At 37.7% G+C, this 20,517-nt stretch overlaps 1 protein-coding gene across 3 annotated transcripts in view; it reads right to left on the reverse strand.

Moving 5' to 3' along the window:
- The window catches only part of EPB41L5 (erythrocyte membrane protein band 4.1 like 5), an 89,842-nt gene that overhangs the window by 24,179 nt on the left and 45,146 nt on the right, over window positions 1–20,517 (reverse strand). For all 3 annotated transcript variants that reach the window (XM_032216387.1, XM_032216394.1, XM_032216380.1), the window contains exons 16-20: window positions 19,250–19,356; window positions 7,349–7,512; window positions 6,513–6,607; window positions 3,004–3,132; window positions 1,816–1,877 (exon numbers count right to left, since the gene is read on the reverse strand). In XM_032216387.1, coding sequence (XP_032072278.1) covers window positions 1,816–1,877; window positions 3,004–3,132; window positions 6,513–6,607; window positions 7,349–7,512; window positions 19,250–19,356 — 557 coding nt within the window. The remainder of the gene's footprint in view (window positions 1–1,815; window positions 1,878–3,003; window positions 3,133–6,512; window positions 6,608–7,348; window positions 7,513–19,249; window positions 19,357–20,517) is intronic.

Genomic DNA, 20,517 nt, shown 5'->3' on the forward strand with positions numbered 1-20,517 from the left:
AATTGCTACAACAGGTATCTAAAGATATAACTAATTGGAGTAGCAAACAACTGTCTCTGATGGGCAGGATTGCGACAGTCAAGACATATGTATTACCAAAATTTTTGTTTCTGTTTCAAACGGCACCAACTAAATTGGACAAATTTTTTTTAAATCTTTGGAGACAATAGTGACACAGTTTATATGGCAAGGCAAGAAAGCACGAATCAAAGCCCAAAAATTGCAAAAACGTAGAGAACTGGGAGGCTTCGGAGTACCCAACTGGGAAGCATACTATAACGCAGCAATCATGACATGGGTGAAAGATTGGGTGATGTTGAGTAGAAGGCGCCTATTGGCTATAGAGGGACATGACCTCCCCCAGGGATGGCATGCCTCCCTCTGGCAAGAAAGAGACACCCCCCATAGGTACTTCATGGGACATTATATTCGGAAGATTTTGATGGGGGTCTGGGAAAAGATAAGGAAAAAATACTATCTTAGGGTTCCGTGCTTAGGGTTCCGTTATTTACCAATTTTTGACCTGCCAAGATGCTAATGAAGAGATGGACAAAAGCCTTCTAATAGCATGGGAGAGAAACCTTGGCTATGAAATTGAAATGGGCAAATGGTGGGATCTATGGAGTAAGACCATTAAACTTACAACATCTACAGCATTCAAAGAAAACATATACAAGATGGTTTATAGGTGGCACTTCCCCTCAACGAGGTTAGCCAAGATGTTCCCTGGGTTATCTCCATTGTGTTGGAAATGTGGAAGAAAGAATGGCACATTCTACCATATTTGGTGGTCCTGTACTGAGGCCACGAAATATTGGAAAAGGATTAAAAAATGGTTAAAAGAGGTTACCGGGGCAAACATGGAATGGAGACCCGAGAACCTTCTACTAAGCATTAAACCAGAAAACATAAGCAGTTCAATATGGCATTTGAGCCTACATATAATTGTGGCCGCAAGAATAACTTATGCACAATTTTGGAAATCCACTACCATACCGTCGGAAGATGCTATAATTAAAAAGATCTATGAATGTGCAGAAATGGACAGAATGATGGGTTGGCTGAGGGACAAAGGAGAAACAGAACATTATCTTAGCTGGAACCTATGGTATATGTGGGCGACAAGGAGAACAGCAGGGACTTAAAATGGGGAAAGTTAACATGGGTATTGTAATAGATCCCTGAACTTTGCAATGAGAAGATGTGGCTTAGAGACCTAACAATGAGGAAGGAAAGAAAAAGTTGGGCTGTGAATGACTGTCACCGCGGGGGGGGGGGAGGGGAGGGGGGGGTTGTATGTTTAAAACGGTATTTGTATCTGTATGTTTTACGCTTTAAAAAAAATGTATAACTAATGAATGCCGATACAAAAGGCTGTATATTTACTTTATATTGTTATGTATGATTTGTCTTTCTTATGTTGTTGTATTTTTCTTTCTGTTTTTTAAAGGTAATAATGTTTAATAAAAATTATATTTTTTTTAAAAAAAGCTACCTTCTTAAACAACAGAGTAATGTGTCCAAAAGATTTTGCTCTCTGAGCTGGATAGGGATATTCAATTTTCTAGAATTTCAGTCGAATAAGACACAAAGCCTCCTTTTTAAGGACTAAGCAGAAACAAAACTAAACCACAACAATGCAAGTTGGGCTAATAATATTCCCAAAATTATTATCCTGTAGGCATTTTAAAACCACTAACATCAGGTTTATAGAACTTTGTTACAAGTGGCTTCTTCCATTATTAAATGGGTACAGGAACCTGTTCGCACCACAGAAAAGAAATCTTCAGCACATTTCAAGCTCCATATTAATACCTTCCAGCTGTATCTTGGATATTGGTGTTCTTGTTGCCAGATACGCTTCCCTTCCTCACCACCTAAAAGAAACACAATTACAACTCAGAAAAATTAATTTTATTGAGGATATAAACTAATTTTTTCCCCCCGACAGGTCAAAGGAAAAGCAGCCTAAATTTACACAAGTGCCCTTCTCTGCCACTTCTTATGGGCTCCTAAAAATGCATTATACCACTGCAGGATTCAGGTTTTCTGCTTTCATTGTGTCTAGATGGAGAAATATTCCAGATGATAGAAGATTATGATGCTTCCACTCTAACAAAGTTAGGTGGCAGACGCTGAGATAAGAAACAGCAACCCTCTCCTTTTACTCTACAGATATTCTCAACATAGCAATAAGTTAACCCAGAGAAATTTGCTGAGCCCAGCCATTTCTTGCTTTTTTCAGTATGGAATGGGACAACTCACTGCAGGATAAACAGTGGATAACTCAATGCGAGATATTATCAAAGAAATGTTGAAAAATGGTGGAATAGAATCATTAAAGAAAGGATGCTAAAGGAGGGACAAAATGAAATGTGAATGACAAAAATTAAAATAATGGCAAAGAAACAGTGGTGGATAACAGTATAGTTATCTCATGTTGAAATGTCTCACGTCGAATTGTTCTGCATCAAACTGGCTGTGTCGAATTGTCTTGAGCAAGTTGTCTGGCATTGAGTTGGTCAGGGTGAGTTGCCTGTGGCAAGTTATCTTAAGACTCTTTTAAGTAAACCTTGGAATGTTTCAGAGACAAGGCTGAATATACAAGTAGCAATTTCTCTCTAGCACAGGCCTCTTTTCTTAGATCTGGATGATAAGATGCCTCTCTTCTATCTTCTGAGGATTCAGCATAATGCTATGACCTCACCCAACTGTTCTCTTCAGCAGTATTCTCAGATTTGCCTAAGCCTCCACCAGTGTAATACATCCCACTCCCATCTACTGAAAAGACACTTATTCACATAAATAGATGGAGAGGGCTTCTATCTACACATCTGTAGGCAATAGAAGATTATGAACAAGCTCTGCACAGATGCTTAAATCATCTCAAGTAAATTAAAGACTAATGATAAGCGAAGTATCAATACTGACTCAAAATTATTACAGAAATTTAAAGTTAGTTTTTTATATTAAAAAAGATCGCTACAGAAGCAAAATTCTTACTTTGTGCCCTGCCTCCACCTGGGCCTTCAGAATATTACTTTTAATATCCGGAGACAACCGCATAGAAGTGTTCACAGGGCTGTCAATTACATTGTTCAGGCATTTATCTGTCAATTTCACAACTTCCTCCTAGAAATAAAGAAAACTACACTCATAAACAGCACTCCGCATTAGGTAAACAGTTAGCAAGAAACACACATACAAGGAATTAATACAGCTTCCACAACCAGCACATAATAAATGTATTATATATGCTTTGGACCAGGACTCTGCCTTATTACGAGTCTCCATGTGAAAGATAGGATGATCAGCACTAAAAGTATTGCAGAACAGAAACTATATTAAGGAGATAGGACCAAGCCATTGTATGCATTAATAGCCTAAGATATCTATGTCTGTCTTTTCCTCAGTAGCTAAAGAATTTTGGTATCTAATATTATAGGTAATATCTCAGTTTTAATGAAAAGCTTTCTATAAAATAAGGAACATTTTCTTTTCTATACTTATCTAGCACAAAAATTCTGAAACCCTGGAAAGCAAATATTATTTCTTCACTTTTGAAGTCACACACACACACACACACACACACACAGAGACAAACTGTGGACAATTGCTATGGCTTAGAAACTTACATGCAGGTGGAACATACTCAAAAGGCTTACAAAACTGGGCTAATTTATAGGTGAACTTATCTGCTATGCAGTTCTACAAGGAAAGTATTTGGATTTTCTGAATTTTTGCATATATTTCACAGTCTATGTTATCAGAACTTCATTTTACTTATTTACTCAATTTGTGTAGCTATAAGCCTTAGTGAAGTAGACAGCCTGAGAGAATAATTAGCATTTGAATTGAGTGTTTATTTATGTTTACAAAGTCGTTCAACCTGTGATGTGCCATTGTGAACAACCCTTAATATTCAGTAATCGGTTGAACTCAGAGGTGGGTTGCTCTCGGTATGGCCCAGTTCAGCTGAACCAGTAGTGGAATTCAGGTCTGGGTCGCAGAACCAACAGTGACCTAGGCCTGCCACACCCCTGAGCCGGTTCTCTCGCTGCCGCCATTTTGGTTTTTAGTGACTGCGCGTGCGCAGTTCAATGTAAATTGTTCTGCGTGTGAAAAACAATTTACATTGAATAGTGCACACAGCATGCCTTGTGAATCGGTAGTAAAACCAATAGTAACCCATCCCTTGTTGAACTGCCTTTAGCTGCAATTAACTTCAGCCAAATCTGTTCTGTAAATTACTGATCACTGCCTCAGCTAGGAATTATGGCCCATTTTTGCAGGGCCAAGAACTTCTACTTACTAACATTTGAGGATTTTATACCACAAACTGCTCATTAGGAACCTTTTACAATATTTCTATGGGCTTTTGCTCTAGACTTTGAGTTGGCTAATCTACACTGTTAAATGTATTCGGCATCCATTCTCTTACTCTTTGACAAACTTGGGATGAGCATCAATTTTCTTCTTCTTAATGAGCAATGGCTTCCATCTTGCTACTTTCTCACTGATTTTTATCTAGTACCTTAGTTGCATTGAGAGAGATTTGCAGGGGTTTTTTTTTTTTGTGATTTCCTGAATAATTTTTATACCATAACTTTTGAGAGATTTTGACAGACTAAATACTCCTTGGGAGCTTCTCCATTATAAATGTTATCATTGCAAGAATATAATTTTGCTTGTGGACTGTTAAGAGTCCCATAGCTTTAGAAATCATTTTGTAACTTTTTCTAATTGATATCAATTATTTTTAATGGAGGTCTTCGTAATTTTATTTGGAGAGGGGGGGTGACATGCCATAAAACTGTGTGGTAAAAATCTCACTGTGATAATGAGAGCCAGCATTGTGAAATTTATGTTGAACAAAGTTGGCCCATATCAGCTCTGATTGTTTTATGAAATGTTTACACAACTGGCCCTAGTTATCACTTTGACTGAACTAACTGAAGTAGGGAGAGGCAACTATTTTTTTCATATTGGCAGCCTGCTAATAGGCAATTCAAATAAAGCACTAAATCCAAAGAACCCACATGAACCTCTGATGATACCCAGTCAAAACAATATGCAAAAAATTTGAAAATTCAAAAGAGGCAAATACTATTTTGTAGAACTGTGCATCAGGCAGGATTGATTAAATCAACTTTCAGCATATTGATGTATGCCACAATATGTATATTTCCCAATATTTCAATTCAGCATTCATATGTAAAATATAATTTATATTGTATGGATGAAATTAATTTCTATATACATTTTCTTGGGATGGCCCTGGGGAAAAAAACAGAATTAAAAATTTTAATTATTCTCCATCTGTACCCTCCTCAACAGCACTGATTTAAGGTTTTCCCTCCAAATCAGTTTTCATCATCACATAAGCAAAGTTGGGTAGAAAGGAGAAAAATGAAAGTTTTGCTCCCATTACTTATTTATTCTGTTCAGTTTTCAAAATTTATCCTCCTGCTTTATAATCAAAAGAACCGAATACTTGTTCATATATGGATTCCTGATTCAGTCCTTGGAGCACATATTTAATGTCTTTTGAGGCTTTTTCTTTTCAAGACTGCCATAATTTAATAGAGCTAACTCAGCAAGGTGAACGTATCTCATCTGACAATAAATATTTACTTGTCTTAAATGACAGCAGTATTTTTCTAGGTAATTATTTTTTCCTAAGGAGAAAAGCACATGTCAGATCAGATCTCCCTCCTGTATACTGCCTAGTGTTTATTTTAGCCAAGGGCATTAATCCTACTTTAGCTGACTGTGTCACAGTGCTTAACCGCAGGTCCAAGGATGCCTTGAAATGCATCCAGAGAAAGTGTATCACGCAGTTGCCTGGCCTCACCCTCAAGAGTTTTCATTATTATACTTATAGACAGGATGATTGCTGAGATAAGCTCAGATTCTTTAACTTAATTACTGTATATTACAGTATTGTGATTTAGAAATACCCCAAGAAGTAGAATTTTAATCTTTCATGTTGAAAGCTTTTAGAAATGAACAAAGCTTCTGACATGAAAGAAAAACTGCCTTTGACTCTGTTGTGGTGGTCCCAAAAGACTTTTTTTTTATGTGCTTCTCCAACTTTCTGCATGTCAATATAGCTTAAGCTTGTTCTTTCAAACACATTTCCCCCCACCTACTGCTCATTACAGAATGTCCTTTAGAAGAGATGCAGATAGAGATATGGAATATTACATCTTCCTAAACACATGGAAAATATAGTGAAGTCAAGCTTTTATCATTCCTTGCATTCCAGAAGTGAAAGAAATTGGAATGCCTATCTAATTAAAAATTAATTGCTCCCTTCTGTGCCAGCATGCCCTTCATGAACTTGGCACTGCCAATGTTGCAGACTTTCAAATTATCAAACATGGTCGCTAAGATGCGAAACATAGCAGTTTTTATCTTGCATGAACAAAAACATTACGGGGGGGGGGGGGGAAAGCAAATATAACAAAAACCCTGACCTCATATTTCTGGGAAGAGAAAGTATACAATACCTGCTTGCTGACATTTATGTTTACGTTGGACTGGGAAACCAATACGGGAGTGAACTCGGTTTCCAGGTGCTTCAGTTTCAGGGATGGTTCATCAGCTAGAAGAGAGGAAGAAAGAAACTGGATATACAGAACCCAAGATTGACATAAAGCTCTAAAATATTTGGCATTTCATCCCTTGTCATTGCTTTCACAGTAAAAATAGATTTCTCTTATCTGTAACTGCTATTTTTTCTTAGGCTCTCTATACAATCACAGTTAAGAGGTGCTTGAAGCTACATCATTTGAAAATCTTTGCAAAATTTAATAGTTTTACATATCTGGTAGGTTGGAAGAGATAATTCTAAGAAAAGCTTGAGAGTTTTGGAAGTTTTCAGTCAATTCAGGGACAATATGTTGCCATTTACAGGACTGCAAGAAGAATAGTAACTCATGACAAAATAGGTTTTAGGCAAATACGTTCCTTGACTAATGCCTGCACTTCCCTGAACACAAGACTGTGCAGGCAAGTGCAGAGCACTTATGGAATTTGGAAACTGCAGAGCACTTACGAAATTTACTGTTAAATGCTGCTAAAACAAAACAAGCCCATGCATCAGGGGAAATAAGAAATCGTAGCAATTGCTATTTGAACAAAGAAATTATTAGGGAAAGAAGGAGAGAGATTGCCTGCCACTGCATTTTTTTTAAATATCTGGAATCAATAATGGTCAATAGAAACCATTAGTTATGTTAAAAATGCTTATTTCATAGTGTAAGAACACATCAGAGACATAGTTGTAAGCCACTCAACCTATCAATAAAGCGATCCAAGCGTCTCACTACCGACGGTGCCTTACCAACAAGATTTATATTCTCAGAGGGGGGTTCCTTTGTACCATCTCCCCCTTCCAACGTTTCACCTAATCCCTCAGCAGGAGGAAAACCAGCAGCACTGTCAGTACAAGGGTCGAACATTTCTTTGCTATCAAGCAAATCAGCAGTCAGAGGCATGCTGCATAAGCTAGGAAAAGGAAACAAGACTTTTAGAAATTCAAATATGTCTGTATATTATACACCTTTAAATTAATGTTACTTATACTCCTATTTTTTTAAATGGTGACAATGTATATAAAATGTTTTTAGCATTTAAACAATGTTTCCTTTGAGCTCAAATACTTACAGGATGTTCAGAATTATGTCAAAACACTTCCACTAAAGACAAGCTTGAAACATTTTGAATTCAAAACATACTGCATACCCCTACTATAGATAAATGTGGGGATTTAAAATCAATCTGAAGACAAAACAAAATCAGAAGTATGACAATTGCTCACAGAATACTGAGTGCCACAACACATAGTTGCTTCTGCAATAAAATGTGAATGATAGACACACATTTTTGTGTATGGGTATATTTGTAGCCCAAGCACAAATAATGGGAATTTAATTGTTTTTCAAACTTTACATATGTAATTAGAACAGAAAGCAAAATAAGACAAATCATGCCACCACCAGAGGTTAACATCCATTAGAACAGTGTTTTTCAACCCTGACAACTTTAAGATGTGTGGACTTCAACTCCCAGAATTCCCCAGCCAGCATATTCCAAAGGTTGAAAATCACTGAACTATAGTATTGTTTTTTGGGGGAAACTTGCTTGATCTAGTTCCAATACATGCAGCAGTAATTATCTTGTGTTGCTGAGCAATCCAAGGTGGAAAGTAAACTGTAATGGCTGCCTCTCCTTTTATAATAGAATAGAATAAAGTTATGTTTTTATGCAGCATATAGTTTGCAGGTGAAGGGCTATAGAAATCCCTCTAAAATCACAATGGCTTCATTTATCCATTGTGTTTTTAAACACAGTAAAGGATTATTACAGATTGGGATCACATCCTGGTTAACCGAACAGTACCCAGGATTAGTGTCAGGGTCAATTAATTTCATCCAGTATTGACATAAAAACTTAGGAGAGGGATTAATATAAATTTAACTTTCTCTTTTGCCTGCTTGCGTACAAGAACACAGAATAGTCCTACAGAACTGGATGGCTGTAGCTGCTTCATCTCTTTGGATTTCTTCTCAGTCGGCACATATATAGAGAGAGAGGGGCTGGGATGGGTAGAAAGTCAGTGAGGAAAATGAAGCCTTTGAACTGGTCCTTGATGATACCAGTCCTGATAAGATCACTATGATGTTTAAATTATTTCTTTCAACCTTTACCAATCCCCTCTATCCAGAGCATTTGCAACCAGTTGATAAGGAGTCCATTGGAGACCACTGATCTCTTCTAAAGCCTCAAATGGGAATGTGGTATCTGTGGAGGATTAAAAAGATCAAAAGGGCTTCACTTGTCTTATTAATCTTCAGGATTTGAACAGGTGCAAATAATTCTAAAATCAGAGAAATAGCATTGTATTTCTCCAAATTTCTTTGCAGTGTAGAAGCAGAACACAAGGCCACTAATTACTGACAAAAAACAGAGATAACTTGTGCTGGTCTGATAGAAAAAAATCCCAGATAGCCGTGGTTTGCATAAGATGTTTAATTCCTTTGGGTGATTAATACAAATGATACCATTTCACTCCTCTTACCACTCAGAATTTTAATCATGGTGTAAGGTGAGACTGTGAACTTGAAAAACAAGTTTCAGATTCTGATTAGTGTTAATGGTAATGGTAGCTACTCTGCATTCAATTGAAACACTCAGCTTAGATAATAAGATTCAAGACATTTGGGTAAAATGCTGGTGTACCTAGTTGAATTAGCACCTTGTATGATTCAACATGCTCAATATTAGACAGTAACATCATTGGAGCCAAACTTAGCAAAATTTTGAGTGCATGAAAAAGCTAGATTTGATTGCAGCTGGATTATAAGGCTGCTATAAATGCTATGGAGGTTTCATGTACACGTAAAAATTCAGGGAAGACAGACAAACACTGTTGTCTGTTACTTTCAAAACTACTAATTCTAGCAGTAATCTGGTCTGATTTTGGCTTTAAGCAGCAAAGCAGCTGGTTCACACTAAGCCATAACAGAGTTTGGTTAAAATATGGCATAGCTTATATATTTAGTTTTGTCACCACCACCATCCACACGTACCTGTGCTGTTTTCTTGCCATCTCACCTGGATACTTGAAAAGATCTGTGTGAGGGGGAATAATGGCTCCCACAACCTTGAAATATTTTGTTTACTAACAATTTGAAAATATTTTCTAGCATTTTCCCCAAGGCTCTCCTGAATTAGAGAAAATGAAAAATGATGCTGTCTATGTGAATTTTTTAATGGATACTTATGCCACATATGTCAAATTACGGAATGTCAAATATAGTTCAGCAGTTTCTAAAGCTATGCTTTTGTTTAAGCATCCCTCTCACCCAGAGAAGCTATTGTTATATATTAGTCTATTGGGATTTCGGTATCAGGCTGACCTGGAAGCCATTTGTCCCAAGAAATGCCTTCCTCAGAACTGCAATTAGGAAGATTTGTTAAGATTGTTACAGTAACAAATACTGTTAAGATTGTTATAGCAACAAATACAAGAATTCCAGCAAATTCTTTCAAATGAGAAGTTATTTAGCAGAAAATTAGGGAAGGAAGGTTTTAGGGTTGGGGTTTTCGTTTTTGCTCTTTTGATATAAAGGGGAGGAAGCTTTTTTTTTTTAAATGAAGGAAGGGTAGGACTGTAGCTATTGATTATTTGTCAACGTAAGAACCAGCTCTCACCTGATCAGTTCTTGCAACTTATCAGGCACAGCAATCCTATTGCAGTAAATGAAGTAGGATCTGATTAAGTTAGTGTAAAGCAGGGGTGTCAAAACTTGCATTGTCCTGGCGTCGTCAAATTACACATCACGACTTTTTCCTCCTTCGCTAAACCAGGCATGGCCAGCATGTGATGCGTCTGGTCCGCAGGCCACGGGTTTGACACCCCTGGTATAAAGGAATGTGGATTTGATTTTGGGAAATGCATGAGAGCTATTAATGGGGAAAGCAATAGGTTAGAGCTGCTAAAGGGGACTTGCAGAAAATATCACACAGTTTTGAGTTAGAGAGAAGCAGGGGAAAAAATCAAAATAATTCCACCTTGATTTTGTTTAAAATGGGCAGAGAGAAACGTGAACAGGCTGCCAAAAACCCCCCACCCCTTTTGTTAATTTTAATACATAATATGTATTTCCTGGAATCTTAAAAGGATCTTCTTTGAGTAGCTGACATCAATCTAGAAGGCTTATCCAAGTTTCGCTGTTTTATCTTGGATAAGCTTTCTAGATTGATGTCAGCTCCTCAAAGAAGACCCTTTTAAGAAGCAAGGATGGTAGGGATTATTTTCTCTGTTTTACCTTAACAAAATCAAATTGGGGTTATTTTGAGTTACTTCTCACATTTCCTTCCATCTCCCTCTGTGTAATTTTTTTCGTCTAAGCCCCCCCCCCGCCCCTTTAATGGATCTATTATAACTTTTTCAAAGCCAGTTCCTTTATAATTAGACCCAGCAAAGCAAGAAACATGTCACTCTGCTTCCTCCATCCCCATTCAAAGTGAAGTTTGTCATTGAGGCTTCCATCCTACTAATATCAATGCTCCCCCATTCAAGGATATGACTAGGGCAAGTAAGGCCTTTGATCATGTGAAATTTCTCTGGGAACCCGAAATACTTCTAGAAAATCTCCATTTTTTTTGGTCTGAGATCCCTTAATGAAGCACCTTTCTCAGCTTCAGTGACAAGATAGTGAAATCAAATCTCCCCAGGCAATAGGCAGACATCTTTTAGGTCTTTGGAACATCTCCAGTGTACGTGAGATAAGCTTACACCACCACAGGATTGCAACGAAAGCACTCTAATACAGTAAAATGAGACGACGTCTGCAAAACAGTGTGGAGTACCCCACATATAAAGTATATTGGACACAGGCCTTCAAATTTCCAACTATCAAGGGAACTATAGTTAAACAAGTTGGGGGTGAATATAAAAATAAAACAATATATCTCATTCTGATCAGAAGTGAACGTCTCCCTCTGGCCAGGACGGAAGTATCTTTTTCTTTAATGATGCCATTTTACTTCCCAAAACAATGAAAAGGTGAACATTGCCTAAGTATAAGTAAGTATTGGTTTTGTAGTTGATATTGTCTTACCGGGTTTATGTTTGAGCATAAAAGAATCGATCCCACAGGGATAGCATGACAGCATTACACCAATCGGAATATAATAGAGGCAACTTTGTAGTTATTTGAATAAACCTTTTGCCATTTAATAGATTTTTCAATTAAAACAAAGAATCTCAGAACAGAAAGCAATCTTCAAACACCTTATTTTGCATTCCTTCACATTTCTTTGAAAGTACTTTAATATAAAAAGTATAATTTTATAAGATTATTAATAGGCACATTATCAAAAGTGCAGGAGAACCAAACAGAACATTTTTTTAAAAAAACTTGCTCTATTATATCTGTAGTAGACCTCTTTGCTCTCTTCTAAAACCCAGAAAATAATTATATGATAAGAATCATTAAATCATTGTTGGTATCTTTGCGGTTCACCGACAAATGCGCGCACGACAAAAGCGCGGCGAGAAAACAGCGAGGTAGAAATCGCACCCACAACAGCGCACCAACAACAGCGCGCCGACAAAAGCGTGCCATCAACAAACAACGCGAAAACAAGGTAATAACCCTAACCTTAACCCTAACCCTAACCTTAACCCTATTCGCGCTTTTGTCGGCGCGCTGTTGTGGGCGCGATTTTGACCTCGCTGTTTTCTCACCGCGGTTTTGTCGGCACGCTTTTGTCATGCGCGCATTTGTCGGGTCACATATCTTTCCATGGCGAGCAAAATATTGGTTTCTATAGATTGAATAAGCAGCTTTGTCATAAGCAAGGAATCTATTTCATCTTTACCCACCTCCTCCCCATTAAGAAAAGCATGCACAGATCCTCCCCCCCCCCAACGTAAAACCACATCTATGTTTTAAAGGAAACATCTATGCTGGTCATTCATTCATATATTGGCATATGGGATTATCTCTTAAAGATCAAGCCCTTCAAAGCATTCATGATTCCAGAGGACCGTAAAGATTTCCTTAAGATCAAAAGTCCTACAGGTCAGTCACAGTAGTCTGGAAACCAGAACCATAAGCCTGTCTGTACATTCCTGCATTCTTCACATTGCGTTCACGGACAAAGTCATTGCAGTGTCTATCCACTGTATGGGCCGAGGGTGCGGACCACATGTTCCATGCACTTCCACCACGTTGACAGCAGCCGCGAGCATCATGGGGCCTAGATTGGTTTGGGAATGGGATGGGGTACAGTTAGTATCTAGCTATAAATAAAGGGAGAGAATGGAAGGTGGAAGATGCAGTTGAGGAAGTATCAGGCTAGCAAGAGCAAACTTCTTGAGGAGCAAGCACAGATTTAGGAAACGGACTTACAATTTAAACCCTTCATGCTGCTATCAGGATGCACTGGCTTTAAAGTAATCTATGCAAGAATTAACTTGGAATGCTTCGCTATTTTCATCTAGCTCTTTCTCTAACCAACAAATAAAGTAATAAATTAATATATAACTTCTCCCATGGATTATCACATTCGACCCTTAAAACCTCTAAAGTTAGTGTCTATAGTATTTCCCTTATGTATAAACACAGCAATATATCTGTGAATTAAATCAGGGTAGGCAGAAAGTATTCCCCAGCTGTCAATAAACTATACTCTCAGTATCGAACAAGCTGGTTAGAGATTCCAGAAGTTAACCTTCAGCTTCAATGCTCATGAACAAAAGCGAGTGCCTTATACATATAGCAGCAATGAAGCATTTAAATCATATGATAAAATGTTCAGGATTTACAGACTAATATTAACACAATAACTATGAACTATTAAAAAATCATTTTTTTCAAAATAAAGCAAGGATACAAAATAAAGCAGTTCAACATAAAGACTGTGGTTATATTTGGTGAAGGATAAGAAGAAAGTATTTCATGCACAACATGCTACTTAGAATGCACAAGTATAGATTTTGCTTGTCGAACATGACTTCTTTTCTTTTACTGTAGCTAAAGTCTATTTCAGGAACATGCAAAATTAAATTTCCAGAACTGAGTCAACTGGATAGACAAGATGGTACGTATATTTTACCTCCAATTTCTCGCTCCAATGTAATAAAATCAGCCTTGTTGCCTGGTAGAAGTAACTTTAATGTACTTTAAAGCACAAAGCTGTTGAAGATGTGCCAGTTTTTATTGATTGATAGACTTGGAGGGTATGATTAGCTACACTAATGACATTCAGATCAAAAAGAAGCAGGGCTGGGGGGTTTTCAGCTTCCAATTAACTTTTCTCTTTTGCAACCTGCTATTTGCATGAGAAACTTAATTGGAGTAACTCTGCCCAGCTACATTAAGCAGTCTGTATGTTTAAAATAAGGACTTCTCTAGAAACAAGGCGATTATCCAGTGCTTGGGTCCTTAAGGGACCTTTAGTATTATCACATGATCAAATGGACTTTTAAGTTTTATATATCTAATATTATGTTTTTATGTTTTCAATTTCAAGTCATATAATTTTCTAAATTAGAAAATCATATTTTAAAGCTAAGCATATTAACACATGTATTGATCTGAGATTTTATGAGTCCTGACCAGTAACATTTTGTAAAATGAACTGAATGAATATTTAAATTTGAGGTGTCTGTTATGGTAATTAAGAGAGATCTTATCATCCACCAGGCTCTTTGAAATTCCTGATTTTTCAATTATAATTTAGTTAGAAAATGAGGATATAAATTTTTAATTCAAAAATTAAGTTGAAACTTCACATGTACTCTTCAAAATAAATGGTTGTGCATCCTGTAGAACAGGGTCTCCAACCCCTGGGCCATCGACTGGCACTGAGCCACAGTCCACCAGGAACCAGGTGTGCAAGTGAGCAAAGCCCCGTCTGCACAAGTGCAGGATCCAGGCAGTGTGCAAAACCAGCCCCCTTCCCCTCCCCGGTCTGTGGAAGAACCTCCCTCCATGGAACCAGTCCCTGGTGCCCAAGATTGGGGGCCATTGCTGAAGAATGTATGATCCAGTTGATATGTGGGGGTTTAACCATCTGATTTGCTTTGGATATGTTTAGCGTGAGTTCCTTGGAGATATCACCAAGACTGAAAAACACGGGAAAGCTGAAGTAAGATCACAACATTGTTGTGATTTCATTTAGTGTCTCCTTTGCATAACAACCTAGTTACTAGTCTAACAGTGATTGCTAAACAAGGATTAGCTGCAAATTTAATCCCTACATTTGTTTTGAGAAAATTATGTTCTTGGATAAACTATTTTTATTTTCATTTATTTAGTCTTGGATGTTTTTACACTAAAAGTACAAAATATGGTAACTCTTCTTGGAAAGGACACTACTCTAGCAATATTGGGAAAGGTACATATTGCTCCCAAAATCCCAATCTTCTCAAATATTCAAAAATTTTGACCACTGGTTAAAAGTATTCAATGTTAAGCAGAAATATTAATTAGGTTTGCAAAGAAATGATTATTACATTTTTAAAAATATGTAAGCCTCATACAGTCTGCTAAGCCATGAATGGTTTGTTTTGTTTCATTATAATGTATAAAATTAGTCTTTTATAAAAAAGATTTGTAGACTAAGTTTATGTCTAATTATTTTGGGTAAATCAGACAACATTTGTAATTCCTCAATTTGGGTTTATATTAGATTTAGTCATAATTATATTGTACCTACAATCTTAGGTCTGTTATGGATTGGGGAAATATTTCAAATAATTTTTCTATGGTGGAAGGAAGAGGTTCAAATGTAAGTATGCTAAATATGCTGGCATGCTACTGATGCTGTTTTTCATAAAAATGAAGGATTTAATTAAAGCCAAGTATCAGTAAGGTTAAATTCAGAAAATCTTAAGTTATACCACAGTGTGCAAACGGGTGGTATACAAAACTAGAATACGCCCATACAAATAATGTAGATTAAAAAGCATGCATAATGTTAAGGCAAATGCACAGGCATCTAGCAGTAGTCTTCTTTAGAAAATTTTATTCAATTTCACTCCTGTTTTATTTATGTTAAGGATCTGGTTCTTTATAGTATTAATTCATATGTCACCAAGTGAATATTTATTTTATGAGAAGTTGATGATCAAGGTTGTTAATAAAACATCAAGTGTGTTTTGAAATGATACAATTGCTGATACCTATTCAAGGTTTTCTTAAAGATAAATAAAAACAGTTGAGAGATATTCAAAATAGTCTATATATCAATTTTCCTTAGACTCCAGATAAATATCATTCTGGATCTCTTTCAGAATAAATGGCATGGGCAGAATTACAGATAACTCTTTTGCTAATCTATCTTGTCTGTCCTATATAGCTCCAATGGTTTCTTTTATCATCAAAACAGCACATTTATATACCACTTTTAAGTGTGAAATTTGAAAGACAAAGACTTGGATAGGTTTCAGCTGTTTCTTGGGAAAACAAACTAACCTCAAAAAGTTGGTAGCATGAAATGTAAGTCAATGTTATAGCTTATGTACTTTGCTAAGAACAGGAAAACTTTTCAAGGGAACTATCTGAATTGGTAATGTAATACATATTTTTAACAGGTCTGCAGCATTTTAGTCCAAATGCTGGAGGTATGGAGCATAATTTCAAGATTCTAGCAATACAAAGAACCATTCCTTTAATAAATTAGGATTTATCCAATTAAAATGGTTTAAAGTATTATAGTCTTTGTAGCACTGTGTTTGGAAAATGTTCTCTAAAGAAGACTGATCCTAAAGGAGGAAACCCAAAGCCAAATCATGGTAACGGCCCAATTAAAAGAGGCAGGAAAGAGGCTGATGTAAGAAAGCCCTTGTAAACAGCACCTAGGCATTCAGGTCATTCTCCACCAAGCAGGCATCCATTCCATCAACACATTCTGCTTAACCTCATTCCAAACTTTGCAACTTAGCACACCCGACCGACTGTACAGCTCCAAACATTATCTTTACTGCTTTCCCTTCCTCCACTGAACACAACAACCCAGACTGTTAGAAGGATCACATCTACCATATGGATTTATTAAAATGTAGGCCTACGATGAGTTAATCTGTTCTCTCTGTTGATAAAAAGAATGGCTTTGGTGACAAAATCAGCTATTCATTGTCGGGAGAAATAAAAACACCAGCCCATTCAGCACACCATTTTGAGCAGGGTGGAGGGAAGAGGTGCGGTTCTATCAAGGTAATGAAGGATTGCTTTGTACTTTATACACTGGCCTCCTGCAGCAGCAATACCTTTTGAGCATAGAACCCATCTATACTTTAGAATAGGGGTGTCAAAACTTAATTTCATTGAGGGCCATATCAGGGTTATGTTTGACCTTGGGTGGCCGGGATGGGCGTGGCCAGGGTAAGCATGGCCAGCTCAACGTCACTTGCGTCAGGGGGCGCAGGTGGCACTCCCAAGCTCTATTTTCGGCTACAACTGCCTCCTGCAACACCCTGCCAGCGAAAATGAAACTCGGGAGTGCCGCCTGTAGCCCCCACGAGCTCCATTTTCAGCTGCGATGGCCTCCTGCAACCCTCTGCCAGTGAAAATGGAGGGCCACATGCAGCCCTCTCAAGCTCCGTTTTCACTTGCAGAGGCACCGCAGGCCAGTCCTTCACTGTTTCCAGGGTGGCCTCGCAGGCCAGATCTAAGCACCCCACTGGCTAGATCTGGCCACCAGGCCTTGAGTTTGACACCCCTGCTTTAGAAGAAAACTCAAGTGCCCAGGCTCAACAGGGTTGGGAAAACACAGGCAATGCTTTATGTGCTGTGTATAGACCTGTTATACCGTAGGCTGTTCTTCTAATCATAAAGCCTAGAAGAGATCATTGCAAATGGATAGCATAAACAGGGCGTGCCAGAAAACGAGCACTGTTCTGAGACTCCCATTGCAACTTGCAAAGCTCATTTTCAAAATCTAGGTTTTCTACAGGGAGGCAAGTAATAATGAGCAAGCAATATGCATGCCACATAGAGGTAGTCCTCAACTTACAACAGTTCAATTAGTGACTGTTCAAAGTTACGATGACGCTGAAAAAAGTGACTCATGACCTTTGCATCACCCCATGGTCACATGATCACAATTGAGATGCTTGACAAGTGGTTTATACTTATGACGGTTGCAGTGTCCTGGGGTCATATAGTCAGCTTTTGCAAACTTCTGACAAGCAAACCCAATGGGAAAGCCAGATTCACTTAACTACTACATTACTAACTTAACAAATGCAATGATTCACTTAACAATTGCGGCAAGAAAAGTTGTAAAATGGGGTAAACCCAGTTAACAAATATTTCACTTAGCAACATAAATTCTGGGCTCAACTGTGGTTGTAATTCGAGGACTACCTGTATATCCTTTTCCAGCTGTTCAGAGTGAGAAGTCACACCTGATCTTGACTTGTGAAGACGTTTAAGGAAAAAACACTTAATAAGTGAAAGTATATTCATATTGTAGACATATAGAGAATGTATAGGGGATGTACATATGTGCATGCATGTATTTCTGTGTGTACATAGATGTGCATATATACACACACAAATACATGTATGTGGGCGTGAGAAAGAGAGACGGAAGCAAAACAAACTTTACTGACAGTCCCAATTTGTAACACAAATCCAAGTACCCAGGTTTTTAAACCACACTCTTACTTTTCTCAGAAATGATATGAGCCCGAGACTGCACAAAATTGTAAAAGCACGGCTAGAACTGTTTGGAGCTGGAGTCTTAAAAAGACAGGCAAGGATCAATAACCATGAGCACAGCAATTATATGGAGCGTATACAAGACAGGCCATCATACCAGTGTGACAAATGAGAATAAAAATAAATAAATACCACCACCTTACACCACCACCATGGGAAGGAAGAAACTGATTGATCAAGATCTTAGAGAAAAACCTCCTATTTCAGACACTGGATAAATCAAGGGCAAAAAGAGAAGAGAAAGCATCTTATTGATTAAGCTTTGGATTGTAGCTGCAAAAAAAAACAGCTTCAGATATAAAATTAAGGTCCTGACCATGTTGAATTCAACAGATTAGAATTGCTGGAGTTGCATTTGACAATTTTCTATGAATTAGTATTTGGTATCACACGTTATTTAAATTTGTATTTTCAATATACCTGCAAGTGGTTTAAAACAAGACTAAGTCAAGTTGTAATCATAAATAAAATGGAACCTCTTAAGATAACTTTAAGTCAAGGTACTGCAATGACCTAATATGCTTTAGAAGTCAAAAGGAAGTTCGTTTTCTTGAACAGAAAGGCTAGCTAAGGATTGAACCACCAAGAAATAGTAATTTAAGACCAACTCAGGCACTTATTTGAAGTTGTTACTGTATGCAAATTCTTCTTCATTACTGAGGAAGCTATGCTACTAATCAGTTAGCTAGTTTTATAGTATTTTACAATGAAAACAAGAGAGGATGAAAAATGTGACTTTCTACAAATATTACTTGATCACTCACTGCTGCGAATATTCCCCAGATGACACTGTGCAAATGCTTTATTTTTTTCAATCTTCTCTGCAGCAAGAACATTTGTGAGGAGTGCTGGTCTGCTGCCAAACTCAAATCTCAATTTTTATTTTTTGATGACACAGTATAAGCAGTGTCTAAAATCAATCATGCAAAAGATATCTGAAGTGACCAGCAATAATCGTTCTTTCCCAATAGAGAACAAGATGAGAGATCAGAGTAACATACCATTTATTATCCTGTTGGCTTATTCCAGTATTCCGGGTAAGATTTTCTATTTCAACTAAAACTGGACCAGAAGGAACTGCTGCTGCAGAGGGCAATGCACTCCGGTTCTGGAAAAACAAAAGATAAAAATGTTTTAGTTAGCAGACTTTACAAAAAAACCCCTTGATTTAATGGACCATTCAGGGTGAGGGAGGTCCATCCCTTCTGAAATTCTGCAAATGCACACATTGTTGCAAAGAGTATAATGTGCCTCACTTTCATAATAATAGCAAAAAGAACATTCTCTGTGAATAAAATGAATTTAACAGGGGTTTTCCTGTTAAAACCTTCTGCTACAGTGTTGTTTTATTTTTTAATGCCATAGATGTGTCTTAATTTGGGAATGTGATCTCCGTATGGCTACACAATCTAGTAAATGGGCTTTATTAAACTGAAGTTTCACCCTGCTTTTCAGACTAAAGGGATGAAGTTAAATTTCCAAGAATGAATATTCTATCTCAGATCATTCAATACTCGAGGGACACATTTGCCCTATTTTAGTAGCATTTAAAGATAGTAGCAGTAGCAATAACACTTTAGTCTTATATATCGCTTTAAAGTCCTCTCTAAGCAGTTTACAGAGTCAGCATACTGCCCCAAACAATCTGGGTCCTCATTTTACCAACCTCAGAAGGATGGAATGCTGAGTCAACCTTGAGCCAGTCAGAACTGAACTCCTGGCAGTAGAATGCAGAGTTAGCCTGCAATACTGCATTCTAACAACTACGCCACCATGACTCTTAGCAGTAGTTTTCCCTTTATCATTTAGAGAAAAAGCTCTCTTTCTGGGCCAAGATAATTTTTTTGGGGGGAGAATGCTATTTCAGTCTACAAATGTTTGTTTTAAATTAAACTTTTAATGGCATGTTACCAAATATCTCCACACCTAGTAGCTATAGCATTCAAAAAACTACAGTGTGTCCTCGAAAATATGACAGGTCCTGAAAATAAGGCCATGTCATATTTTTCAGGTGGGCAAAAATATAAGCCCTCCCCCCAAAATAAACCCCTTGGACAACCCCCCCCCCTCCGGCCAGGCAGAGCGCCAGTCACTGACCTAGCAGTATCCTGAAGGCACCAAACTGTGGGAACTGGGGGGGGGGGCAAAGATGCTCGAAGTGCTTGACGCCTTCAGGGTATTGCTAGGTTGGTGACTGGCGCTGTGCCCAACTGGAGAGGGGGGTCGCCGGACGGCTGCTCTCTTGTGAGTGGGCTCCCTGGCACAGCCT

Source organism: Thamnophis elegans, chromosome 1 (genome assembly GCF_009769535.1).
Source record: "Thamnophis elegans isolate rThaEle1 chromosome 1, rThaEle1.pri, whole genome shotgun sequence".
Lineage (NCBI taxonomy): Eukaryota > Metazoa > Chordata > Lepidosauria > Squamata > Colubridae > Thamnophis > Thamnophis elegans.